This window comes from Echinops telfairi, unplaced genomic scaffold, assembly GCF_000313985.2.
Source record: "Echinops telfairi isolate 266 unplaced genomic scaffold, ASM31398v2 ScPeMD7_443;HRSCAF=831, whole genome shotgun sequence".
Lineage (NCBI taxonomy): Eukaryota > Metazoa > Chordata > Mammalia > Afrosoricida > Tenrecidae > Echinops > Echinops telfairi.
Window position 1 is genome coordinate 63,917,574 of NW_022104341.1, and position 25,444 is coordinate 63,943,017.

The 25,444-nt window shown below is 40.4% G+C and overlaps 1 protein-coding gene across 4 annotated transcripts in view; it reads right to left on the minus strand.

The window, feature by feature from the left end:
• Positions 1-25,444, minus strand: part of PATJ (PATJ crumbs cell polarity complex component) — a 399,766-nt gene that overhangs the window by 267,474 nt on the left and 106,848 nt on the right. For all 4 annotated transcript variants that reach the window (XM_045291780.1, XM_045291779.1, XM_045291778.1 and 1 more), the window contains exons 17-20: positions 22,064-22,273; positions 12,806-12,925; positions 10,777-11,166; positions 6,108-6,231 (exon numbers count right to left, since the gene is read on the minus strand). In XM_045291780.1, coding sequence (XP_045147715.1) covers positions 6,108-6,231; positions 10,777-11,166; positions 12,806-12,925; positions 22,064-22,273 — 844 coding nt within the window. The remainder of the gene's footprint in view (positions 1-6,107; positions 6,232-10,776; positions 11,167-12,805; positions 12,926-22,063; positions 22,274-25,444) is intronic.

Here is a 25,444-nt window from a genome sequence, read left to right on the forward strand (position 1 = left end):
CACACACACACACACACACACACACGCACGCACGCACGCACGCACGCACGCGGCTAGGTAAATGGCAGACTTTTCCAAACAGGTTTATACAATAACAGGGCAGCAAACAAATGAAGTCAAAACGAATCAAAGCAGAGAAAACACTGGATTTACAACTTAAATACTGGAGATAAAAAAAAAACATCTTCAGATTACATGCTACTGAACAATCAAGCATGAGCAGCATAATCCTTTATCATTCAGCAACTATTTCTTGAAACCTACTATGCTAACAGGAGCCCTGTGGTTCTGAAGTGTGAAGTCTCCTTCCTAAGCGCAAAGTCAGTGGTTCAAACCCAACCGCTGCTCCATCAGAGACAGGTGAGGCAACTGTAAAGATGGACAGCCTTGGTTGTTATGACTGCATAATTACATATAATCCAGGTGGTCCAGAAGCTTCATTTCTAGTGAAAGACAGGCATGCAAATGAGTGTGTACACAGGACGCTCAGTGCAATAACAGAAATTTGTCCTAGGTTCATTGACAGCACAATTCCTGGGAGACTGGGAATATTGTGTCTCTTCTAAAACCTCTTCACAGTTAATGTACTCATTTAGAATTTATTATACATGCCTTACATTATTTATGATGCTAGTTTATAAGCTTAGTTTAAGGGCCCATGTAGGATAGGCTCTTTGAAGATGAGGCATACTTTTGAATTAAATATAGGATCAAGAATAGCTCATTGCACCTAAGTCCTCAAAAATAATTTTCAAATTAGTTTTCTATAGATAAACCTTATTAAGTATTTCTATTACTAATAAAGTGGTTAGAGACATATAAGCTTGAGAGGGGCCTTAGGTAAGGTGACCAGATGGTCCGCTTTAGGCATGACAGTCCCGAGTTTTAACAATTTGTCCCGCGTTCCGCAGCATTTTTTTAAAAGTCCCGAGTTTTGGAAAGAATGCACGACAAGCTAGGGTATATGGTTTTCGGCTGCCATGTGGCTATTTTGCCAGGATATGAGTTTTATCAATAGTGTCCCGCTTTTGTCCCACTTTACCAATGTTAAAATCTGGTCACTTTACCTTAGAGGGCACTTAGCTCAAACCCTTCACCTTACAATTAGAGAACTGAAGGGCCTTGCAGAAGTCTTGGGCATGCCTGATGATACAGCAGGTGAACTGCTTAGTAAAGAAAGGAATATGGAAGTGAAATAAAAGTCTGACTTTTTCAGGACAAGCATCTAAAGAGAAAAATTAAATTCTGAGAACTAACTCAACCTATATGTTGCTGAAAATTGATAATTTTCTAGCTTACCCTTTGTTAGCACTCTCTTACTCATAGCCTTTCACAAATAGTTAGCACTTTGAAGGTTCTTACGAAATTTCTCTAAAAGCAAAAAGACATGTTTTTTTTAAAGGAAGACAAGAGTAAGATATAGAAGATGAAATTAAATCCAAAACCATAATCTCTAAATGGCAGGAGCTCACAAAGTCATGGATGATGGCATCAAGAAGCCAGAAGTAGTGGTAGGGTCACTTAGACAATACACAGAACTCCAGGAAGACCCGATCATCCCGCGAGAATATCCTCCTTTTCGTTCCCTGTCAAACGCCACTGCCCTCCCTATCAAAACTTACTACACAGATTTATCTACACCCTTTTTCATCTGGTGGCATAAAACAGTATCTCCCAACAAGTAGTGATTTTGCCCCCAGTGGACATTTAGCAATCTCAGAATTTTTTTTAATTTTTAAATTTCCATCCCTGGGAGAAGGCACTCTACTGACATCATGGACTTGAGATCAAGGATACTGTTAAACACCCTACAATGCACATATCAGCCTATACCCTACCAACAAAATATCGGGTCCAACATTGTACTGTGCCCACATGGAAGACGCACGCTAGCCTGTGTCATCACGAGGTGTTGACAGGATCAGACATCAAAAGATCCCAAACAAACAATTTCATCGATGTGGATGAGGGGGTTGCAGTGGGGACCCCATGCCCATCTTAGACAATTGGACGTCCCCCCAAGGAAGGGTTATAAGGAAGGGACGATTCAACCAAGGTGTAGCATAGCACTAACGGAATCACACATCATTCCTCTAGTTCCTGAATGCTTCCTCCCCCACTGCCATGATCCAGTTCTACCTTATAAATATAGCCAGCCTGGAGAGCACACAGTGGTACAGATAAGAGCTCTTGACACATGGAATTCAGGACAGATAAACCCCTCAGAAACAGAAGTAGGAGTAGCGATATCATGAGGGGAGGAGGGTAGTCAGGGAGGGGAAAGGGGGACAACGGGGGAACCCATCACAAGGTTGGATATAACACACACACACACAGAGAGGGGTACGAATAACAGAAAAGTGAGTGAAGAGGGACAAAGAACAGTGTAAGACATGAAAGAATAACAATATATAATTGATCAAGGATTCACAAGGGGGGGCGGGGCGGACAAAGGCACTTATACCAAGGGCTCAAGTAGAATATGTTTTAGAAATGATGATGGGAACATATGTGCAAATATGCTTGACAGAATTGATGTATGGAATGTAATAAGGTGCTCACTTCGGCAGCACATAAACTAAAATTGGAATGTTATAAGAACTGTAAGAGCCCCCAATAAAAATTATTTTTTTTTAAATGTGCTGTGACTGAGAAAACCCTGCTATAAAATATCATGGTAATCAAATAGATATAGCCTATCCATCATTCATTTGTCCATTAACTCATATATGCATTAAACCTACTCAAGTATTTAGCATGTCAGAAGACTATAGAAATGTTATGAACTAAAAATAAAAGCACACCCAAATGAATCTGTACATACATACATACATACAGTGTAGCAGGAATCTTGGAAAGCCAACATCTTCTCTGCACTGTGGGAAAGCGAGTAGCCTCATCTATCATATTGTCGTTCTTGTTAGGTGCCATTGATGCCATTCCAACTCATAGCGACCTTATTTACAACGGAAGTTAACTATTGTTCTTATATTTGTGCCTATTATTGCAGCCACTGTGTCAATCCATCTCAATGAGGGCACTCCTCTTTAGACTGCCCCTCTACTTTAATGAGCAGGATGTCTTTCCCCAGGAAATGGTCTCTCCTGACACACAGTATGTAAGATGAAGTCTCACCATCCTTACCTCTGAGGGGCCCTCTGGCTGTACTTCTGTCAACACAGATGTTTGTTCTTTTGTCAGTCAATGGGACTTTCCATGCTCTTTACCAACACCACAGTTCAAATGCATTGACTCTTCCTCGTCTACCTTGTTCAATAGCCAACTTTCAGATGCATATGAGCCAAGTGAAAATCCCATAGCTTGTCTCCTCAAAGTAACCTCCTTGCTTTTCAACACTTTCAAGAGAATCTGTGCAGATTTACCTAATTTGAAACTTCCTTTGATCTCTTGACTGCTTCTTCCATGAGCATTAATTGTGGATCCAAGCAGCAAGACAATATCCTTGACAACTTCAACTTTTTCTCCATTTACCATGATTTATCATTGATTTAGTTGTGAGGATGTTGATCTTAACACTGAGTTGTAATCATACTGAAGGCTGCAATCCTTGACTCTCAGCAGCAGCTGCTTCAAGTCCTCCTAGCTTTCAGCAAGCAAGGCTGTGTCATTTGCATATCAGTTTGTTAAAAAGCCACCCATCAACCCTGAGAATTCATTCTTATTCGATTCCAGCTTCTCTGATTATTAGTTCAGCATATAGACTGACTATGTATAGTTGAGAAGGTGCAACTTTGACACATACCTTTCCTGACTTTAAACTAAGCAGTATTCCCTTGTTATGTTCACACAACTACCTCAGGTACAAGCTCCACGTGAGCACAATGAAGTGTTCTCGAATACCCATTTTTCTCAAGGTTATCCATAGTTTGCTATGATCCACATGGCTGAATGACTTGGCATAGTCAGTAAAACACAAGTAAATATCCTTCCTGGTATACTCTACTTTGAGCCAGGATTCATCTGACATCAGCAATTATATCCCTTGTTCCACATTCTGTTCTGAATCATGTCTAGACATCTGGTAGTTCCCTGTCAATGTATTACTACAACCGTTGTTGGATGATATTCAGCAAAAATTAACTTGCATGTGATATCAATGGTATTGGTCTATAATTTGAGCATTCTGTTGTGGATCACCTTGCATTGGAATGGGTACAAATATGGATCTCATCCAGTCAGTTGGCCAAGGGGCTGTCTTTCAAATTTCCTGACATAGATGAGTAATTACTTCCAGGGCTTCATCACTTGCTGAAACATTTCAATTGGTACCCCACCAATTCCTAGAGCCTGTTTTTGGCTAATGCTTTCAGTGAAGCTTGAACTTCTTTCTTTACCACCATTGGTTCTAGTTCATATGCTACCTCTTGAACTGGTTGGATGTCATCTAGTTCTTTTGGGTACAGTGGCCCTGTGTATTCGTTCCTTCTAGTTTTTATACTTCCTGCATCATTGAATATTTTGTCCATGTAATCTTTCAATACTGCAGCTCGAGGCCTGAAATTTTTCTGGAGTTCTTTCAGTTTAAGATGTGCTGAACATGTTCTTCCTTTTTGTTTTTCTAACTCTAAGTCTTTGCACACTTCATTATAATATTTAACTTGTTTTCTTGAGCTGCTCTTTGAAATTTTCTTTTTTTTATAGTTAAATTGCTTTTTTATTTTTTTTAATCATTTTATTAGGGGCTCATACAACTCTTATCACAATCCATACAGACATCAATTGTGTAAAGTGCATTTGTACATTCATTGCCCTCATCATTCTCAAAACATTTCCTCTCCACTTAAGCCGCCGGCATCAGGTCCTCATTTTCCTCCTCCCTCCCCACTTCCCCCTCTCTTCTTTGAAATTTTCTGTTGAACTCTTTACTTCATCATTTCTTTCATTTGCTTTAGCTAGTCCACCATTAAGAGAAAGTTTGAAAATAATGATGGCAACATATATACAAATATGCTTGATACAATTGCTGTATGGGTTGTTATAAAAGCTGTAAAAGCCCCCAATAAACAAAAAGAGAAAGTTTGAAAGTCTCTCCTGACATCCACTTTGAAAATGTCTTTCTTTCCTGTCTTTAAATGTTGCTCTGCTCTCTTCGTCTATGGTGCTCTTACTGTCACCCTACAGTTCATTAGGTCTCCGGTATTAGTGCTCAGTGACGCAAGTTTGCTCTTGAGATGGCGGCAAAATTCAAGTGGGATATACTCTTGGTCATATTTTGGCTCTTGTGGACTTCTTTTCATTGTTGTGACCTTCAACCTCAACTTACATATGACTCCCAGGGAATGGACAAGGATTATTATCTTTACAGGTTGGATTCCATCTTTCAAATTTTTCTAATCAGAATTCTGAACTCACATAAAACTGCTATACTACTTTCTATAGCTTTCTCTGGCCCTTCTCAATTTATTACAATATGAGAAATGCTCACAGGTAGAGCAGCATAAATTCTGAACAACGGCTCTATCAATTCCACGGCTCCAAGAGAATTTTCTCACCCAGGGAGAGTACTACTGAAACAACATTTGATACTTCACTGTTGGATGAAGGAAAGTTTTGTTTGGTTTTTACAACCAAGCTTTTGCAGATATAAAGGGAGGCAGAGAGAGTCGTTATACTTTTACTTTTTGGAAACTATGTTATTAATGTACTAAAATTGACTGCAATATATGTCTATAAAAAGGTTTCATAAATGTTTAATATATGCCTCACTATATTAATATTTAACATCCCTATTCAATGGGCTAACAATATCACTTAATAGCATGAGATAATTTAATATTAATATTAGCAGCAACTTATTTGAGATTTAGTTTAAGAAACTAGTTTTTGTTTCCACCCATGTCAATAACAACCAGAGGAGGCAGAGAAAATGCAGAAAAGAGGCTAAAGTTCTAAGGTGAAATATGAGTCACATTTATTCTCCCAGCTGGCTAGAGAAGATTAGTTAATAAGGAGATCTAAATTCAAAACATCAGACCAAATGAAAATGTCTCCATGAAATTCACTGCATGCAAAAATAAAACTAGAGGATTATAGAAATGTAATTTGTGCTTATGGGAAACAAACAAACAAACAAAATCCCCACAAACCTAAATCCAGACTGCTTTCCGTTAACGAATTGAGATTTTCCAGATCGTCAAAGCTGCCTTGTTGGCTGTTGGCTTCAGTTGAGGTTATAGAGGCTAGAAGATCAATGCCAAAATTTTCTTTCATCTGGAGAGGAAGAAAAATAGAAATGCATTAGTACTGAACACGCAATGTTGCTCAAACAGATAATAAGGACAGTGGAAAATTGGCTCTGCAAACAGGCATTCTCAAGGAACAGTTTATACTGTGGTAAGTAGTAACAAATGGTGGAAACTTAGTACCTACAAGAGTAGAAGCTAGCAAAATCTGCTTTTGTCAAACACTGGGGTTTTGGTTTGTTTTTAAAAAGAAACATATGAATATTAATAAGTGGATTTAAATAAACATTTGCCAAAAGATAAATGCTTTATCAAGTCAAAGTAATACATGATTTATGAGGTCCATTACTGACATGCACCCCCTGTGGGTGCAAAACGAGTTTGATACCTACACTTGCAAGCACGTTACCTGCTGATCCCAAAGTACTGAGTGAAGGTTGTCTCTACCTGTCTAATCAAGCAAGCCTAGAACTGGCAGATGCAGTCAACAGTGAGGTTTAAAAGTTCCAATTTGCCAGAAGACACAATTCTTACCTCAGTATTTTATTAGGAGTTTTTTAGTCTTTATTAGCAAACATTTAAATAATGTTATATTTACAATATGGATATACCAAACATCACTTAACTTTTATTATTCTCTATTGTTGGAAATTAGCATTGTTCACAAGGGGGAAAAAGTGAATTATAACTCCTACATGTTATACATTTTCCCCAAGTTTTACTGTTCAGACTTCAGTGGTAAGCTCTTAGAACCAAACTTTTCCTGAACAGATTATGAATATAGCGAAGTTTATTACAGTCTTAGAAATCTTACAGTCTTTATTACTTAATGAAATGTAGAGAATGCACAATTTAATTCAAATCTTCAATAGGGGTAAGAAAGAAGATATAACTACACGACTGTCTAGATATAAGATGAGTGGAGAGGGAAATATGGAGGAAATGATAGGAACTAATGAACTGTTTTAAGGACGCTGGTGGCATGGTGGTTGCCCGTTGGGTTGCTAACAGCAAGGTCAACAGTTCCAACCCACCAGCTATTCCATGGGAGAAACACTGGGTTTTCTACTCCTGTAAAGAGTTAGTCTCGAAAACTACAGGGCTCATTCTACCCCGTCCTAAAAGGTTGCTAGGCATCAGAACCGACGTGATGGCAGTGAGCTTGGATTTTGTAGGAATGCCCATTAGCAAATAAAGGTCCCAATGACTTTGACTTTGTAAGTAACTACTTTAACAGAAAGAAGACCCATTGGCCCAACGGCTAAGAACTCTGCTGCTAACTCAAAAGTCAGTGGTTTGAATCCACCGGCAGCTCCACAGAAGACAGACCTGGCGATCTGTCCCAGTAAAGATTTGAGACACTGTGGGGCAAGCTTCCCTGCCTTGTAAGGTTTGCTGTGAGTCCGAATCGCCTCATGGCGCCCAGCAACAGCTAGCATTTAAAAAGAAATTTAAAGTAATGTTTGGGGCATTTGGTTATTAAGAAAAAGGTAATGGTGGTCAACAAGTTGAAGAATAAGAGAATAACACCTGAACCAAGGATTTCAATTGAGTAGATATGAATGCTTAGCAGTGGTTCTCAACCTTCCTCATGCCACAGCCCTTTCATACAGTTCCTCATGTTGTGGTGACCCCCCCCACCATAGCATTATTTTCGTTGCTACCCCATCACTGTCGTTTTGCTACTGTTAGGAATCTGGCGACCCCTGTGAAAGGGTCGTTCAACCCCCAAAGGAGTTGTGACCCACAGGTTGAGAACCGCTGGCTTAGAACTATAGAAAAACTATTAGAAAAACGAGTTCCTCTTTGTTTCCTCCCAATAAAAACAGGAAATATTATATCCCCAGGGAGAAAAAAATCCCCAGGCAAAGAGAACCAGTTTGTAAACAGTCATGGCTTCATTCTTTAACTAAAACGGGATAGTAGGAAAGTAGAAAACATCTGAAGGAATTGAGTACTATTGGCATTTGTACATAGATATATCTGTAATTGAAATATCTCCCACCAAAGAAAGTGATAATGTTCTTCTAGCCTTCTGGATGTTGGTAGATTCCTTCAGTTTCCTCGTTAGCTTTAGCGGTTGATGCATAAATTTGAATAATGCTTGTATTCACTGGATTTCCTTGTAGGCGGCTAGACAGTATCCTATCATAGACAGCATCAGACTTCAAAATAGATCTTTTTTTACTCGTTTTGTTAGGGGCTCATACAACTCTTATCGCAATCCATACATACATCAATTGTATAAAGCACATTTGTGCATTCCTTGCCCTCATCATTCTCAAAACATTTCCTCTCTACCTAAGCTCCTGGCATCAGCTCCTCATTTTTCCCCTCCCTCTCGCTCCCCCTCCCTCATGAACCCTTGATAATTTATAAATCATTGTTTTGTCATATCTTGCCCTGTCTGACGTCTCCCTTCACCCACTTTTCTGTTGCCCGTCCCCCAGGGAGGAAGTCACATGTAGATCTTTGTAATCAGTTTCCCCTTTCCAACCCACCCTCCCTCCACCCTCCCAGTATCGCCACTCACACCACTGGTCCTGAAGGGATCATCCACCCTGGATTCCCTGTGTTTCCAGTTCCTATCTGTACCAGTGTACATCCTCTAGTTTAGCCAGACTTGCAAGGCAGAATTCGGATCATGATAGTAGAGGGGGGAGGAAGCATTTAGGAACTAGAGGAAAGTTGTATGTTTCATCGTTGCTATATCGCACCCTGACTGGCTCGTCTCCTCCCCGAGACCCTTCTGTAAGGGGATGATGTCCAGTGGCCTACAAATAGGCTTTGGGTCTCCACTCCACACTCCCCCTCATTCACTATGATATGAATTTTTGCAAAATAGATCTTGAAATCTCCCTTTTTGACAATGAACTTGAAGGCTTCCTCTAGAATCTATCAATTCTGCATAGTAACCATATGATTTTCTCATTCAAAATGGCCAACACCAATACATTTCAGCTCAATGATGGCTAGGATATAGGTCTTTATGCATTCCATTTCATTTTTGACAACTTCCAGTTTTCCTAGATTTATACTTCATACATTCCAAATTCCAATTACTAACAGATGTTTTCCGATTTTTACTCTCATTTTGAGCCATACCCCATCAGCAAATAAGGTTCCTGATGACTTTACTCCATTCCCATCACTACGGATTGACACAGAAGCTACAACCGTGGGCTCAAACATAACGATGAGGAGGCTGGGCAGAAGTTGGTTATTTTCATACTTTTGTACTTAGGGTCACTATGTACACATGTCCCACTTTTGTACATAGGGTCACCCTGAGGCAGAACTGAGTTGACGACACCTAACAATGCCAACAAGCCCGCAGGAGGGCACCCTCTAAGGAAGGATGGATTGGGAGGTCTATCTTTGCAAGGCACTTGAAGACATTCTTAAAATTCACTGTAACATTAGATAATAAATTAGTCTTTTGCGGGTCCTCAGTAATGTGTTATTGCTACTTGCCAGCGGTTGATTCCAACTCATGGAGACTCCCATCTGTGCAAATAACTACTCCATAGGCTGACCTTTCAGAAGGGGATAACCAGATCTGAGCTGCCTCTGGTTGGGTTTGAACCTTCAACCTTTCAGCTAATAGCCAAGCACTTAGCTATGTGAACCACCCAAGAACCCCTGCAGAGGTAATGAGTGGAGGACAAATAAGGTTGCAAACTCATCCTGATCCTGTGCCACCAAGTATGTGTAGCTGTCAGAATGAAGGCACAGTGGGGGAAGATAGATAAAGAAGAGTTAATGTCCAAAGCAAGAACATATAAGTACTCCTAAAAAGTCAAGTTATTTTAAGCAAGACACGTTAGGTTTGAAACAATCAAGATCAATGTCAGCACGGATAGCCCAGAGAAGCTTTTGCACAGAATCAGTCATGGAAAATGAAATGAAAGGAGCTAGGAAATTTGGTACTTTAGTAACACAGATTTAGTAATTAGGATGAACATCCTTCAGATTGCAAGTATTGAATGTTGCTATAAACAAGTCTTTTAAAGCACTTTTTAACAAACAGTACCATAAGTGGTTGCACTGTGAAAATCACCCATATCACCTTTCAAAGGGATAGGGGCATGGGGAAGAGAGGAATGTTACACACAAACGAGACTTGCAATCGGGATAAAACTGCTAACCTCAAACCATCTGGATGGAAATGAAGATGAAGTGTTGGAGACTTGTATTGAATGATTCAAAAGTGATTCCAATGATAATGTAGACACTAACACTAAATATGCTTTTTAAGAATCTGAGTAAAATCATGGCATAAAATGTGTCCTATGGCAAACCTATAGGACAGAGTAGGGCTGCACTTTTGGGTGTCTGAGGCTGTAAATCTTCACAAGAGCACAAAGTCCCCCTTTTCTCCTGGGGAGTGGCTGGTGGGTTTCAACTGCTGCCCTTGTGGTGTGCAGCATCAAGTGTAGCCCCCTACAACACCAGGTCTCCTCTGAAAGCCTGGATTAAACGATTCACTAATTGTTTGTTTTTCAAAGATGCATAACGTGGGACTAGGAAGGAAAGGGTAGAAAGTTGTGGTGAGCACGCTGTGGTGCCTTACCATGTCCTCAGGGCTGTAGCCATACTGAAGGGTCTCCTGGGTGTATGCACTCATCATGGATCTTGCTTCTGCAGGCTCAGCTGATGTGTTATCATGTAACCACTGTGTACCAAAGTGAAGATCTTCCACGGAGGGAACAGGAGTGGCCTCATGAACATGTGGCGTGGAATACAACTCCATGGACTGCAGATGGTCTTGATACATCTCATATTCTTCATCAACAAGCATTTCTCGTTCTTCACCCATCATTCTAAGAGGCAGGAAGGGATGCATCTCCCAGGCCTCCTTGCTGGTGTCAATCTCTTTTTGTTGGGACTGGAAAGACTTTCCCAGATCTAGAAAGGGTTCATCCACCAGTTCTTCTTTAAAATAGGGTTCATCTCTAAATTCCTGTAAAAACCATTGCAAAAAAACGTAATCAATACACGTTTCAAACATATAATATGCACATTAACTGGAAAATTAAACCACTAACAGGCTGAATGTCCTATCCTTACATGCCAGTGATATTTAACATAAATGGCTTTTATTATAGATGAGGAAAAAAAGTCAGCTCAGGTTCACACGACCTACAAATCAGGAAATGGACACAGTAAAATAAGGCAGAAATTTCCCCAGCAAGGTAAATAAATGATTGTTCTAGAAGACTCATTATTAAGATTCTCTATCCAAAATAGCACTTTTGTTTAATTGCAGTGAATATTTAACTCAGCCATCTAATATAAAAGTACATAAAAACAGGTGTGTCTCATATGATTACTTAAGGAAGAGTTAGAAGGTCAGAATTTTTTAATCATAAGCATCTCTGTAGACATTAGATAACTCTTTCAATGTTCTAAAGTCATTCTCTATAAACTAAAGATATGCAGCCAACCTCTTTAAGCATCACAACTTTTTTTATAACATACTACATTTTTTCACTTTAGATTGAAAATACATCTAGAAATGAATGTAGCATTTTCCAGTGGATTTCTATTTTTACTAATCAGAAGAGCAAATACTTGTAACGTAAAGTCATACATGTGTAGAACATTTTTGGAGCTCTGGAAAAATGCACGACGAATATATGTCGAGAGGGCTCTATCTAACCATAGAGACCCTCTTGGTCCTGGGCAAGTAAGAGTGCTGTTACTGCTCTTGTTAGTTCCCACCCAGTTGATTCTGGCTCACTTAACCCCATATGCACAGAGCAGAACTGCTGCATAGTTTTCATGGTTGGGACTGTGGGAGTCACCTTACAAGGCTTATCTTCTGAGGCATCTCTGGGTGGGTTTGAACTGCCAAACTTTTACCTATTAATCAAGTGCATAACTACTTGTGCTACCCAGCAAATTCTAGGAGTGGCTCCCCTCCTCCCCACTCCTTCCTTACCAGCAGCAGCCCATCACTGGGGACAACCTTTTCAAATTACGATCATATCCCAAATTCTACAGCTTGATTATCTCAAACAAATGGTGGTTGAAGGGTACACATGAAAATGTCATATAGTTATAAAATTTTGACAAAGACATCTAGAGTAAAAAAGTTTTACAGGAATACATCCCAACTTAGAGCACTGTCCAAACGTTATACAAAAGTTACCAGGATGATACACTAACCACAAAGAGCAACACAACCACAATTTACATGAAAGGACAAAAGTTAAATATTTCCAACCATGCTTTCTACAATTAAAGCACAAAGGATGGTTTTGCTAAATAATTCCTCTCTTTAGAGGGTATTTAATGTTAAATTCTTTATTTTGGCTCCATATTCTAGAGATTTTAAACATAGGCCTGGTTTCAGAATCCTCTTGTACCCTAAAATTTTATAAATATACTTTAAAAATGCATTATACTTAGTATGTGCCATGATTAGAATCAATGTGATACAGAAGGGAACAGGATTTCATTGTTTTAAAAATAAGGGTGGGGGGTGTTTATTTTGTTTGTATCTAATACATAGTCAAGGCAATGGAAACAAGTGTTTGTCATCTTCCCAGAAACCTTAGCACAAAGAAAATCATCCAAATGGAGAAGTTAACAGAGACCTTGGGTGCTTCGAGAATAAAGCGTGGATCTGCATCATTAACTGCTTCTGAAAATCCAGTCTCATATTCATTATTGCCTGGATGTAAAATATGATGACTCTGTTCCTCTTTGCCGTCTTCCTGAAGAAAAGGAAAAAAAAAGAGAAACTTTAATTTTTAACTCTCTTCAGATTACGTCTCACCAGTACATTAAGTGCAAATAGACAGAACAATGTATGCACATTGTTTCATTGAGGCACACTTTTCTTTAATAATTAAAAAGAAAGTTGTATTCACGGCAGACCTTCTCAAACTTCTCTCATATTTTCTTTCTGATTTCTTAAAAGGAAAACAAATCACTTTACTAGGGGAAAATCCTTAATATTAAGATATGTACATGCATACAACCAAAACCCCACTGCCAACTAGTCACATTCCAACTCATAGTGACCTTGTGGGAGAGAACATTCAGCCAAATAGGGTTCCCACGGTTGCAATTCTTTATGGAAACAGACTGCCACACCTTTCTCTCTTCCACAGAGCCAGCATTCCATTCCAACTGCTGACCTTTACCTTTACATTGAGCAATGTAATCCGTGTGCCACTTGGGATCCTTGCATTAGTATCTATGAGGGGACTTCAAAAAGTTAGAGGGAAAATGGAATTGAAAGATAATGGAATTTTTTTCAGGAAATTTTTGAAACCTCTCATACCATCAAAGCCAACTGTAGGATATTGCATAGTACTTAGTATTGCTATATACTACAAAAAGGGAGCCCTGACGACGTAGCCGTTACCATATGGGCTGCTACCTACACACAAGGTCAGCAGTTCGAACCCCCCAGAAGCTGCTCAAGAGAGAGATGGCATTTTCTACTCCCGTACAAAGGTACAGGTCTCAGAAACTCGCTGCCCTGTCCTATAGGCTCACTATGCCTCAGAACTGATTCAATGGCAGTGAGTACAGGTGACGAGTCAGACTTGGTAGTGCAGTAGTTAAAGCATTCTGCTGCTAACCAAAAGATCGTGGGTCTGAATCCACCGGATGCTCCTCGGAGTTTCTGAACTGAATCAACTTGACAGCAGTGTGTCAGAGACTTTTCTGCTTGAAATGTCACAATCTAGGTAAGTACTTTATTTCAGCTTCATTTTCACAACAATCCCAAGAGGTCACAATTTCACATCCATATAAAAACAGCAAACCGAGAGTGTGCAAGCTATGTGTCAGATGCAGGTTCAAGCACTTTAAGTCTATTAATTCATTCAGTCCTTGAAATCGCTCTGCTCTTATTAAACCAATTTTATAAATGGGGCACAATCTGTCTAATGTTGCATAACTAGCTATCGACGTGCACTCGGTTGTCTGACTCCAGCACTTGAATTCTTGGCCACCTTCATCTTACAGGATATGATGAAGATGGCAGTTGGTGAGGTTAAATCACAAGTGCAAGGGCATATAGCTAATGAGCAGTAGAGCCAAGCAAACCTCCCAACCAACTGATTTAAGAGCTCCGTCACCAGCTCTGCAATGCTGGTCCTCAACATACAAAGCAGATTTCACAGTGAGTTCACCCGTTTTTCACATCTGACTTTGTAGAAAACATCCATTTTTTGATAAGTATTCTAGCATTTTCATGTGTGTCATCAAGTCAATTCCACCTCACAGTGATCCCATGCTCCTTAGCGGCACGGATGGCAAGACTTGGTCTTACACACTTTGGACATGCTGTCAGGAGAGCCCGGTCCCTGGAGAAGGGCATCATGTTTGGTAATGCAGAGGGGCAGTGAAGGAGATGGGCCCTCTAGAAGAAACACTGACAATGGGCTCAAGCTTAGGAACAATGCTGAGGATGAAGCAGGCCTAGCAGTGTTCTCCCTGCTGTGCATAAGGTCGCTGTGGGCGGGAATCGGCTGATGGCTCCTAACAACAGCAGTCCTTAGAGGAGCAGAGTCAGGTTTTCCCCCCATGGAGCAGCTGGGTAGATTTGAACCACCAATCATCTAGTTACTAGCCAAGCACCTAACAATTGAGCCACCTGAGCTTCTTATGAAAATGTTGCCATCTCTGTAACACTGTTCTTGATGAGAAGTATTTTTCCCTCCGGTAATATTCATAGTCTTTCCTCTCCAACCTGACCTGGGTTCTTCTTTTTCAGACCCTCTCTACCCTCACTTCTGCGACAGACTCTTGAGAAAATGTTCTGTAAACACTTGTTGATGATCTAAGTTGCTACCAAGCATACCCTGAAAGAAAGGAAGAGCGTGGGACAAAAGGAGATATATCAAAGATCCACGTCTGCTGGCCTACATTACTATTTACAACTCCTCAACAGCCTTGCTGAAAGAACCCAGATGTTGAAGAAAGAATTACTTAGTGGTAAAAAGCCTTGGTAGGGACCTCCCTCTCTGTCCCTTTACTGGCCTCTAATTCCCAAGTACACTGGCAACCTCGGGCGCACAGAACCTGGGCACAGTTCCACCCCCAAGTTATGATCTTTCAAAACAGTCTCTGAGGAGCGCGCCAGGGTTTGAGGTTTCTGTACCTTTGCCTCTGCCAAAATAGAACAAGAATCCACACCCTGTTGGTACTAAGTCCTGTTTTCTAAACTACACGAAACATCTTAAAACTGCTGCAAGGTAAGGTCATATGGTCATAAGGTCATACTGAACAGAACTTGTTGGGATTTACCCCATGCAGCACAGATAATCAAGAAAAGTCTACAAAGTTCCAGCAACACCCAACTACTGAGGAGATGAGCTACTCATATAATATCGTTTGCTACTCCTTAGTTTGTGCAAAAATCAAACTCTGTGTTTTATGGTATCTGTTTTAGCTACGATAAAACTGAAACACCAAATATGCAATAACAACTCTTCAATCAAGAACTTGCCTTAGTACATGTAGAATTAGTGAGCTAGGCTACATTTTACTGTTTAGATACTCAATAATAAGTAAATAAATATATTGTCAAATACCTGATAGTGAGCTAGGCTACATTTTACTGTTTAGATACTCAATAATAAGTAAATAAATATATTGTCAAATACCTGATAGAATACACAAGGAGTCCTGGTGGCACTGTGGATTAGGAATTGGATTGTTAACCACAAGATCAGTGGTTCAAACCAACCAGCTGCTTTGCAGGATTAAGTTGAATCTATTTGCTTCTGAAAAGACTTACAGTCTTAGAAACTCTATAAAAAATGACTCAATGATGTTTTTTGATAGGATACACATAGTATGAAATTTTTTTAACCAAATCCCTGTGAGTGAATGAAACCCACCAGCCACTCCCCAGGACAAAGTTGAAGCTGTCTATTCCTGAAAAGATTCAGAGTCTCACATGTAGAATTACCATATGCTCCCATGAGGATGGTTCATAATGTTCCCCAATAAAAGGATAATGATCACTCTAGAGTGGACCAAAGACATACATCAGCGAGAAAGACATGAATGGATTTTGAGCTCACACTTAACTGTACCCCTAATCTAAGAACAGTTAGTTCTTACGTAGTGACCCTGTAGCACTCCAGCCAGCTGGGAGCTACCTGAGATGCACAGATTAACTACTCCAGACATACGTTTGGGTCGTGAGGGAAAGAGAGAGGTACTCAGGTGAGAGAAGACCTCCCAAGCTTCTCTACTTGCTAGTTTTAGTAACACACCAAAGGAGGGCACGATAACTTTAGTGTCAAGATGTTCTCAAACTATCAAAATCTTCTCCCACTTAAATTCTGACCTCACGGAGGATTCCTGTTTACAATAAGAGATGTCTTCTTCACTCAACAGTTGCCCCAAGTTCCTGGCACATTCAGTCACGCATTCAAGGTTTAATCAAAGTTTCTGCATCAAGTAACCCTCCAAAGGGAAACAGAGCAATGACTCTCTATGTGGCCTCATGAAGTGATCACTGAAGATATTTGTGCTATAGTAAAGTGTTGAAGAAATCAGCTGGTGCCCAGCTATCAAAAATAAATAAATAGTGTCTCGAATCCTAAAGACTCGTCTTAAAACAATTAGTCAGCTAAGTAAACTGTCAGCAACATCCACAAAGAAGAAACATGCCAGCTTGTGTGATCCAAGGATTATAAATAAAATCCAAATCTGGAGGAGGGAACAGTACCAGAGCTTAAATTTGGACACCCAGTTTGCAGAAGTCTATGGATGACAGTGAAAGCCCAGAATCCACCTGCGGGGTTCCCACATGGTCTAAGACTCCAATGACATCCTCGGACCCCTGACAGGGATGTACATAGACTTCCTGTCAGACAGAGGACATTGAAAAGTGGACTCATGCAGGTGTTGTTAGGTGCCATTGAGGTAGTTCCTAAACATAGCAACCTGATGCACACCAAAATGAAACACTGCCGAATCCTGTTCCATCCTCACAGTTGTTCCTATGCTAGATTCCACTGTTAACAGCCACGATGGCAATCCTTCTCCTGGAGGGTCTTCCTCTCCTTTGCTGCACCTCTACTTTACCTTCTCCAGGGACTGGTCTCTCCTGACGACATGTCCAAAGTATGTAAGGCAAAGTCTCAGCATTTTTGCCTCTAAGGAGCACTCTCACCATACTTCTTCCAAGACAGATTGGTTGGTCCTTTTGCATTCCAGGGTACTTTCAATATCTTTCTCCAGCACCACAATTCAAATGCAATAATTTTTTATTCTTCTTTCTTCAATTTCTAATTTTACATGCATATGGGGGGAGTGAAAATATGACGGCTGGGGTCAGTCTCACCTTAGTTCTCAAAGTAACACCCTTACTTTTCAGTACCCTGCTGCAGATTTGCCTAATACAACACATCTTTTGATTTCTTGACTGTTGCTTCCACAAACATTGATTGTGGATCCAAGCAAGACAAAAATCTTTGACTTCAACCTTTTATCCATTTATCAGAATGTTACCTATTGGTCCAGTTGTGAGGATTTGGGCCTTCTTAACAGTGAGTCAAAATCCATACTGAAGTTTGCAAACCTTGATCTTCACCAGCAAATGCTTCCAGTCCTATGGGCTTTCATCAAGCAAGGTTGTGTCATCTGCATATCACAGTTTGTTAACAAGCCTTCCACCAACCCTAAGACTTCATTCTTCTTCATAGGATCCGGTTTCGTGTATTATTGGTTCAGCATACAGATTGAATAAGTATGGTGAGAGGATACAACTCTGATATACACCTTTCCTGATTTTAAACTATGCAGTATTCCCTTGTTCTGTTCACAAACTAACCCTTGATCCATGTGCAAGTTTCGCATGAGCACAGTGAAGTGTTCTGGAATTCCCATTCTTCTCAAGGTTGCACACAGCTTGTTATGATCCACATAGTTGAATGCCTTGGCAGAGCCAATAAAACACAAATAAACACCTTTCTAGTATTCTCTGCTTTGAGCCAAGATCCATCTAACATCAGCAATGATATCATACATTGCTTCACATCCTCTTTTGAATTAGGCCAAGACAGCTGGCACTTCCTATAAATGTACCCCTGCAACTGTTGTTGGGTATCTTTAGCAAAATTTCACTGGCATTTGATATCAGTGATATTGTTATATAGTTTGAACCTTCTATTGGGTCACTTTTCTTTGGAATGGGTAAACAGATATGGATCGCTTCCAGTCAATTGGCCAAGTAGCTGTTTTCCAAATTTCCCGGCATGAATGAGTAAGGGTTTCCAGGGATTAAGTGGTTTATTGAAACATTTCAATGGGTAATTCATCAATTCTTGGAGCCTTGTTATTGGCTAATGGTTTCAGGGCACCTTGAACTTCTTCCTTCAGCACCATGGTTTTGCTCATATGCTACCTCCTGAAATGGTGGAATGTTGACTACTTTTTAGTACAATGACTGTGTCTTCTTTGGATGCTTCCTACATCATTCAATATTTTACTCATGGAATCTGTCGATATTGCAACTCAAGGTTTGAATTTTTTCTCCAAGTCCTTCAGTGTAAGATATGCTATGTTTTCCCTTTTTGCTTTTTTAATTCTAGGTCTTTGCACATTTCATTATAATATTTGACATGGTTCCACCTGCCCTTTGCCATTTTCTATTCAACTCTTTGACTTCATCCTTTCTTCCATTTGCTTTAGCGACTCTACAGTTAAGAGCGAGTTTCAGAGTCTCTTCTGATATCCACTTTGTTCTTTTCTTTCTTTCCTGTCTTTTTAATGCCTTTTTGCTTTCTTCATGAATAATGTTCTTCATGCCCTCCCCCAACTCATCGGGTCTTCTGTCATTACTGTTCAATGTGTACAATCTGATCTTGAGATGTTCTCAAAATTCAGGTGGGATAGATTCAAGGTTGTATTTTGGCTCTCATGGATTCGTTTCCATTTTCTTCAAGTTTATCTTCAACTTAACATATGAGCAAATGATGCCGTTGGGTTAAAATTTAACACCTTATCATTTGATCTCCCTTTGACCCATTTTAAATTTGTTCTAATTTTACTATTTTGGGCTATCTTTTCAACTGAGGTTTTTCTGTTTTATTTTGTGGTTGTTGCTGGCTGTTTCACTTTTTGGTTTTGTTTTTCTTTGTGTCATCTTTTTAATACATTGAAACCAATGAATTGTATGATGTGTAAATTAAGTCAATAAAACTGTTATAATTTATTTTAAAGTTTTATAATCTCCAATATCCTAAGGAATATTTCTGTTCTACCATGTAGGGTTGCTATGAATCAGAATCAATACCATGGTAGGCATTTTTATGTGTATGTACACACACACACAGAGGTATGTATCCTTTAATATCAATGATCTATTATGAGGTTTGGACACATAAGCCAATTCTCTGTTGGCGAAGGACCCGCACTGTGCCAGTGGCGGCAAGGTCCCACATGCACTTTCCGGCCAGGTGACCAGGGAGGACAGCGGAAGGTGTCTTCACCTCAGACCAGCACTGGCCTGTATGCGAGCTATCTCAGCCAAGTGAGACAGCAACCGCACATAAGTTACCCATCACTGGTTCTGCTGGCATCTCGCTGATCCCTGCTGAGTCCAGAGAAGTGGGACAAGGAGCCATGAATCAGCACCAGGATTCCCTGCCCCTCCTTACTAGGGCTGGGGTAGTTTTGAGACCCAAAGAGCTAGTTCAAGGCAGATTCAATCTTCAGATCGTACAACGTAGCAAAATTCAACTGCACATGCCATCCTCCACTTGTGAATTCTGAGTTTTGTTTTTTATCCATCTTATGGGACCAGTAGGTATAAACTGTCAGAAAATGCCCAAATGTGTGAGTGCGTGTGCATGTGCATGAGAGAGAGAGAAAAAGAGAGAGAGATGGGCAGGTAGGTAGGTAGGTTTGGTTCACCCAGAGAGACCTCAGAAGATCAGTGATTGATAATCCTAGACATAGATCCCAAATAAATGAAAGCATATGTATTCATATTAAATGAATACAAATCTGTATTCATTCATTGTAGCACTTTTCACAATAGCCAAAAGGTAGAAACAACCAAAACTATCATGGACTGATCAATAAGCAAACTGTGGCACATAAACACAATGGAAGCCACTTAGTCGGCCTTATGGTTAGCAGCCCCGTGTGTCATCCAGGGCACCAGCATGCCTCTTATAGGTCTTATAGAACTACTGTAAGACCACTCGAACACGTGACAACTCATTACAGCAGAAAGAGGCAGCTATGAGGACAAGGTCTGAGGTCACATGGTAGGTTCATATTCCAACAAGCCCCCACCCCCACCCCGCTGACCAGTTATATGATCTTGGATAAGCTGTTCAACTCTGTGTTGGATCGACATTATCTATAGTGGGGGTGACCAAAAGTCAACCTTTTGTTGTGAGGATTGAAATAGTTGCTATATCTAAAGATCTGAAATAGTGACTGGCATATAATAAGACTTCAAAAATAGTAATACTTAAAGCAATACAATTTTCTTTAAAAAGTGACTTGATTGGGGGCTCTTATAGCTCTTAAAACATTCCATAACTATAATTTTAATATTACCATTTTTGTATTATTTATCAAGTAATATAATTTTTAATATCATCAAGTTTTATTTTATTATTGGCAAACCTCAAGAGCCCCTTAACTCTAGCATGGCTGTCTAACACTTATCAGTACTCTATCCCAGTATAGAAAATTAAATAATAGAACTACTATAAGACCACTTCATCTAAGTATTCTAGGTGATAAAAAATCTCATTGCCATATGATTAAAATATGATTAACCAATTATAATTTATTAAATGCTATTTCAACATAATTCTTCCCCCAAAAGAATATGTATCTATTTTAATTTAGGTCAGAAGGAATATGACAAGAACATAGAGGCAGTACTAAAAGCATGAAGATCAAAATAGTGCAAGTGGTGGTAGTAGGAATAGCTGTGTTGACAAGTTCATTTATATAACTGTGGTAGTTACACAATCTGCTGTCAATTTGAAAGGATTATGAGTGAAGGGGTGGAGTCTGGCTTGTGAATCACAATATAACCAATGAGGCCTCTGTGTGGGTATGGTCTTCTGAGAATTCTGGGAATTCCTATATTTCCTCCCTGGAGGCAGGAGACACACTCTCTCTCTCTGCTCACTCCCTTGGAGATGCTCTACTGACAAGACACATGGCACTACGCTGACAGACCCCATCCGTGCCTGGGAACTGGAGGAGCCACATGGAGAACCCTGCCAGCGCGGAGATGCTTACAACACCACCAGATCCAAATAATTTCTACCAACTGGCCTGCGATCGTCCCGCATTCAGCGTCATTGCATGTGCTTCCTGAGTTTGAAGAGGACTTTATAGATTGGTATCGGACATATGGGCTTGGACTGGACTGGGTTGGGATGCTTTCTTAATGTACAATTACCCTTTATATAACACTCTTTCTTATATTCATCTAAGTTTCAATGAATTTGCTTCACTAGTCTACCCTGACAAACACAGTAATATTGTGCTAAATGCTTAATATAATTTTCAAAACCTTTTGAGACAGAAAGTATATTTTCTGAATTTGGAAGTCAGGGAGCTTCAGAAACTCATCCAAGCCCACACAAAAAGGGAGCAGCTGAACAAGGATCCACAGCCAGGTGTTTCTGTTGTAACATCTGTATATCCTTAACTACGACACTGTCAAAACCACACTCAGAGCCACCAAGTCCATTCCGACTTGGCGCAACCCTACAGAACACAGGAGAACAATATCACTTAGCCCACTTTGGTTTCTGAGACTTTAAACCTTTGCAAGAGTAGGCAGCTTCATCTTTCTCCTGATTACCTGTTATAACAGTATATTAATAAAATGCAATGCTTACCACCAAAGGCTTGCAGATGCCAAGGTGTACAATCCCTGATGGAACTGCTTTCAGGATTTCCACAGATGCAGCAAGTGACAAGTTGTCCAAGGAGTGTTCATTGACTGAGACCAAGCGATCTCCAGGTAGAAGTTCTCCACTTCTGTCTGCTACGCCATCCGCCACCAGAGAACGAATCACGATCACTGACCTTGTAGAATCCAAGGGATCCTAAGAAGACACAAGGAAGAGAGATGGCTCATCCAGGAAACAAACAGGCTGTCTTAAGACAAGGCATATTTACTCATGCGTCTGATGTGGCCTCTGATTTAATTTGTCCAGCATTCTGGTAATATTCTTCCAGAATGGTTCCTTACAAAAGCACACAAATAACTGCTTGTACCAAGGTAAAGATAAAAGCTCAAGAGTTTCTACTGCATGTTTGAATGCTCAATATATAAAAGGTCCTTTTCCAAACTTTTGGTGTTTATCCACAAGAGGTTTAGGGAACACTGGGCAAGATCGGCAAGATCCTGTAATGTCCCCAAGCAGAGACATGCCATGGAGGAAAGCCAAAGCCCAGCTACTAGTCGACTACTCTTGGGCAATAACTGTGTTTCCAGAGTAGCATCCTGCAGAAAATCCTACTCCGCATCTATGTATTTCCCTAGTATACAACCCCACCACCCCATGCACTGAGGTTCAGAAAAATTCTACTCCACTGAAAACATACGTTTAATGTTGACTTTTATTTTTAATGTATTATTGAGATTTAATACATATATCATATCATTCCATAGTTCAATCAGGTCAAGTCGAATTGCACAAGCGCTACCACAATCCGTTTCCAGACATTTTTTTTCTACATGGACTCCTTGACGTCATCTCCCTTTTTGACCCCAGCCCCCAACCCCGCCAACCACTGTACTCCCCTCCCCTGAAGCCCTTATTCTACTTGCTGCCCCTTTGGGTTCATCAATCCTGGGTTTCATGTACTGGAAAACAGAAAAGCATATAACACAGCTTCAAGAGGGTGACCTCCAGCGACATAACACCTCTGAGCTATACCCTAAGGTGAACAACCAAAAGCCAAACATTTTCAAAGATGTTCTCACATAGCGTGACTTACACTTAGGACGTGGTGTGGGTTCCCTAGTGGTGCAGTGGTTTAAGTGGTGGAACAGAGAACGGGGGTGACTCTAGATAAGAATTATTCTATAACCCACAGCAAATCAAAACCCACCGCCATCAAGTCTACACTACAGGGCAAAGCAGGTCTGCTCCAGAGGGCTTTGAAGACAATAAACCTTCACAGAAACAGACTGCTCCTTCTTTCTCCCTCCAAGCCGCAGCTGGCTGGGAATCACAGACCTATCGGCTCACAGCTCAATGTTTAAACCTCCCGGGCCCCCAGGACTCGCCTGGCACACAGAGACATGCCTGCAAACATCTCTCATCACCCCCGCCCACCTCCAGCCTTGAGGGGGCTCATTTTTCAACTCAAAAAGCACTGAAGATAGCACTGGCATTCAATAAATATAACTAGTTAATAAAAACACCCTAAATTTAGAATCCAAATTAAGTGATTTTTTTTCTTTAAAAAACATTCCCATGATTCCTTTTCTTTTACTCGACAAACACTGATACTTAGCACTTACCTATGTCAAGCTCTCTTCTAAATGTTTGACAATCATAAATTCATGTAACCTGTATAGCAATTCCATTAACGTAGGTAAATTTATGGTCTGAAGTTTATCAAGAAGGAAACTGAGGCTTGGATACTTTGGGCAACTTGCCACGATCACTTAGCTGGCAAGTAACTGAACAGGGACTGAAACTCAGTCAGTCTGGCCCATAAATCCCTAGGCTTGAACTCCAGACTGCTGCCCCTTCCTCACTTCTGACGACAAAAGAAGAAATTGGACACGAAGAACTGTGAGTGAAGGAGTAAAAAACAAGTTCGCACTAAAATTTCATAATTAACATCTCCCTATTTTGCCCTAATAGTGGAGGTTCATGGTACGGATATGAAACTTCAAACCCACGGGGGAAAAAATCCCCAAACCAAAGCTCCATCACAACAGCATTGGCTCAGGTTAATGTATCCTGCTCCAATTCTCCGGTGATGCACACACTGTCCCACAAATAGCAACGTGGCTTCCATGAGGGGCCACCCTGCTCCCTTCTAATCGACCTTTTGCGAGAGAGTAGAGGGAAACAGGCAGGTTTCGTGTTTGAATGACAAGACTTGGGAATTAGTGAAATAAGATTTTGCCAAGTCCCAGCCGAGGGCTGTTCGAAGTGGCTGACGGTTCTTCTGCAGTTGCTTGATCCGGTCCTGCTCCACCACTGTGCTTGAGATGTGCACACTCACTTACCAAGTCCTGTGTGCATGTGTAAGCCAATGGACGACATTTCAAAGCAAGAACAGCACCACTCATTCACAGAAAAGTATCCTCACGCACAACCCATCTGGCTTTCCTTAACTAGCCTTCCTTTCCACCACCGAGGCAAGAGACTTCTAGGAATTCTTATGTGCTCTGATGTATAGCATCACATATTTATGAATAGGATTCGAATAAAAATATAGTCAAGAAAAGTCATTAATAAAGTACACAGTGTTGAGCTATAATTACACCACTATTTTCAAGTAGAGGGAGCTATTGCCTAGGAAGAGAACTCCCCCCCCTTGAGAAAATGTATAGCGGTATATCAGCAGGCAATCAGTGCGGTAATATAAGAGCTGTCTCTCTTGTCACCAGCAGCCATGAATCACAACGCGCTTTTCATTCTGAAATATGAAACCATTACATTTTAAGTTTGACACACTAATAAATAAGCTGTACAATTATGTCCTTCATTTAGGATGTCAGTTTTTGATGAAAGACTTTTTTATCGGGGGGAAGGGGAAACTGCATAATAGCTTATTCTCCTCACGGAACGCATGGAAAGCAGCTGTGTGCTTTATATTAATAATTACTTCGTATTAATAATTGTTCAACTTTCTGAGAGGAAAAGTGCAACAGTAAGAACGGTCTACCAAAAGAAACGAATGACTTCAACAGGCTGGTGTGAGCAATGTGCAGTGTCGAACAGAACCGCTGGCATCACGCTGCTTTTAAACTCGCCTAGGTGAGTGGGCTTGACATGATCACTGGGAACACTTTTAAAGGAAGATGAACTAGGAAATGATAAAAACAGAGCTCTCGTTGTACAGAGTCATGGTGTGCTCGTACATATACAGAGTACAGCCTTCTTTCGGCCCCTAACCAGTAGAAGGGGTGTTTGTGTGCTCACATTTATGCAGGTTCAGACTTCCATTTACTCCAAAGGCCAAACAGTATCTACCACTCCTTTTGTGGAGGACAGAGCTCAAAGGCAGTCTCTTTGTCACTTAAAACA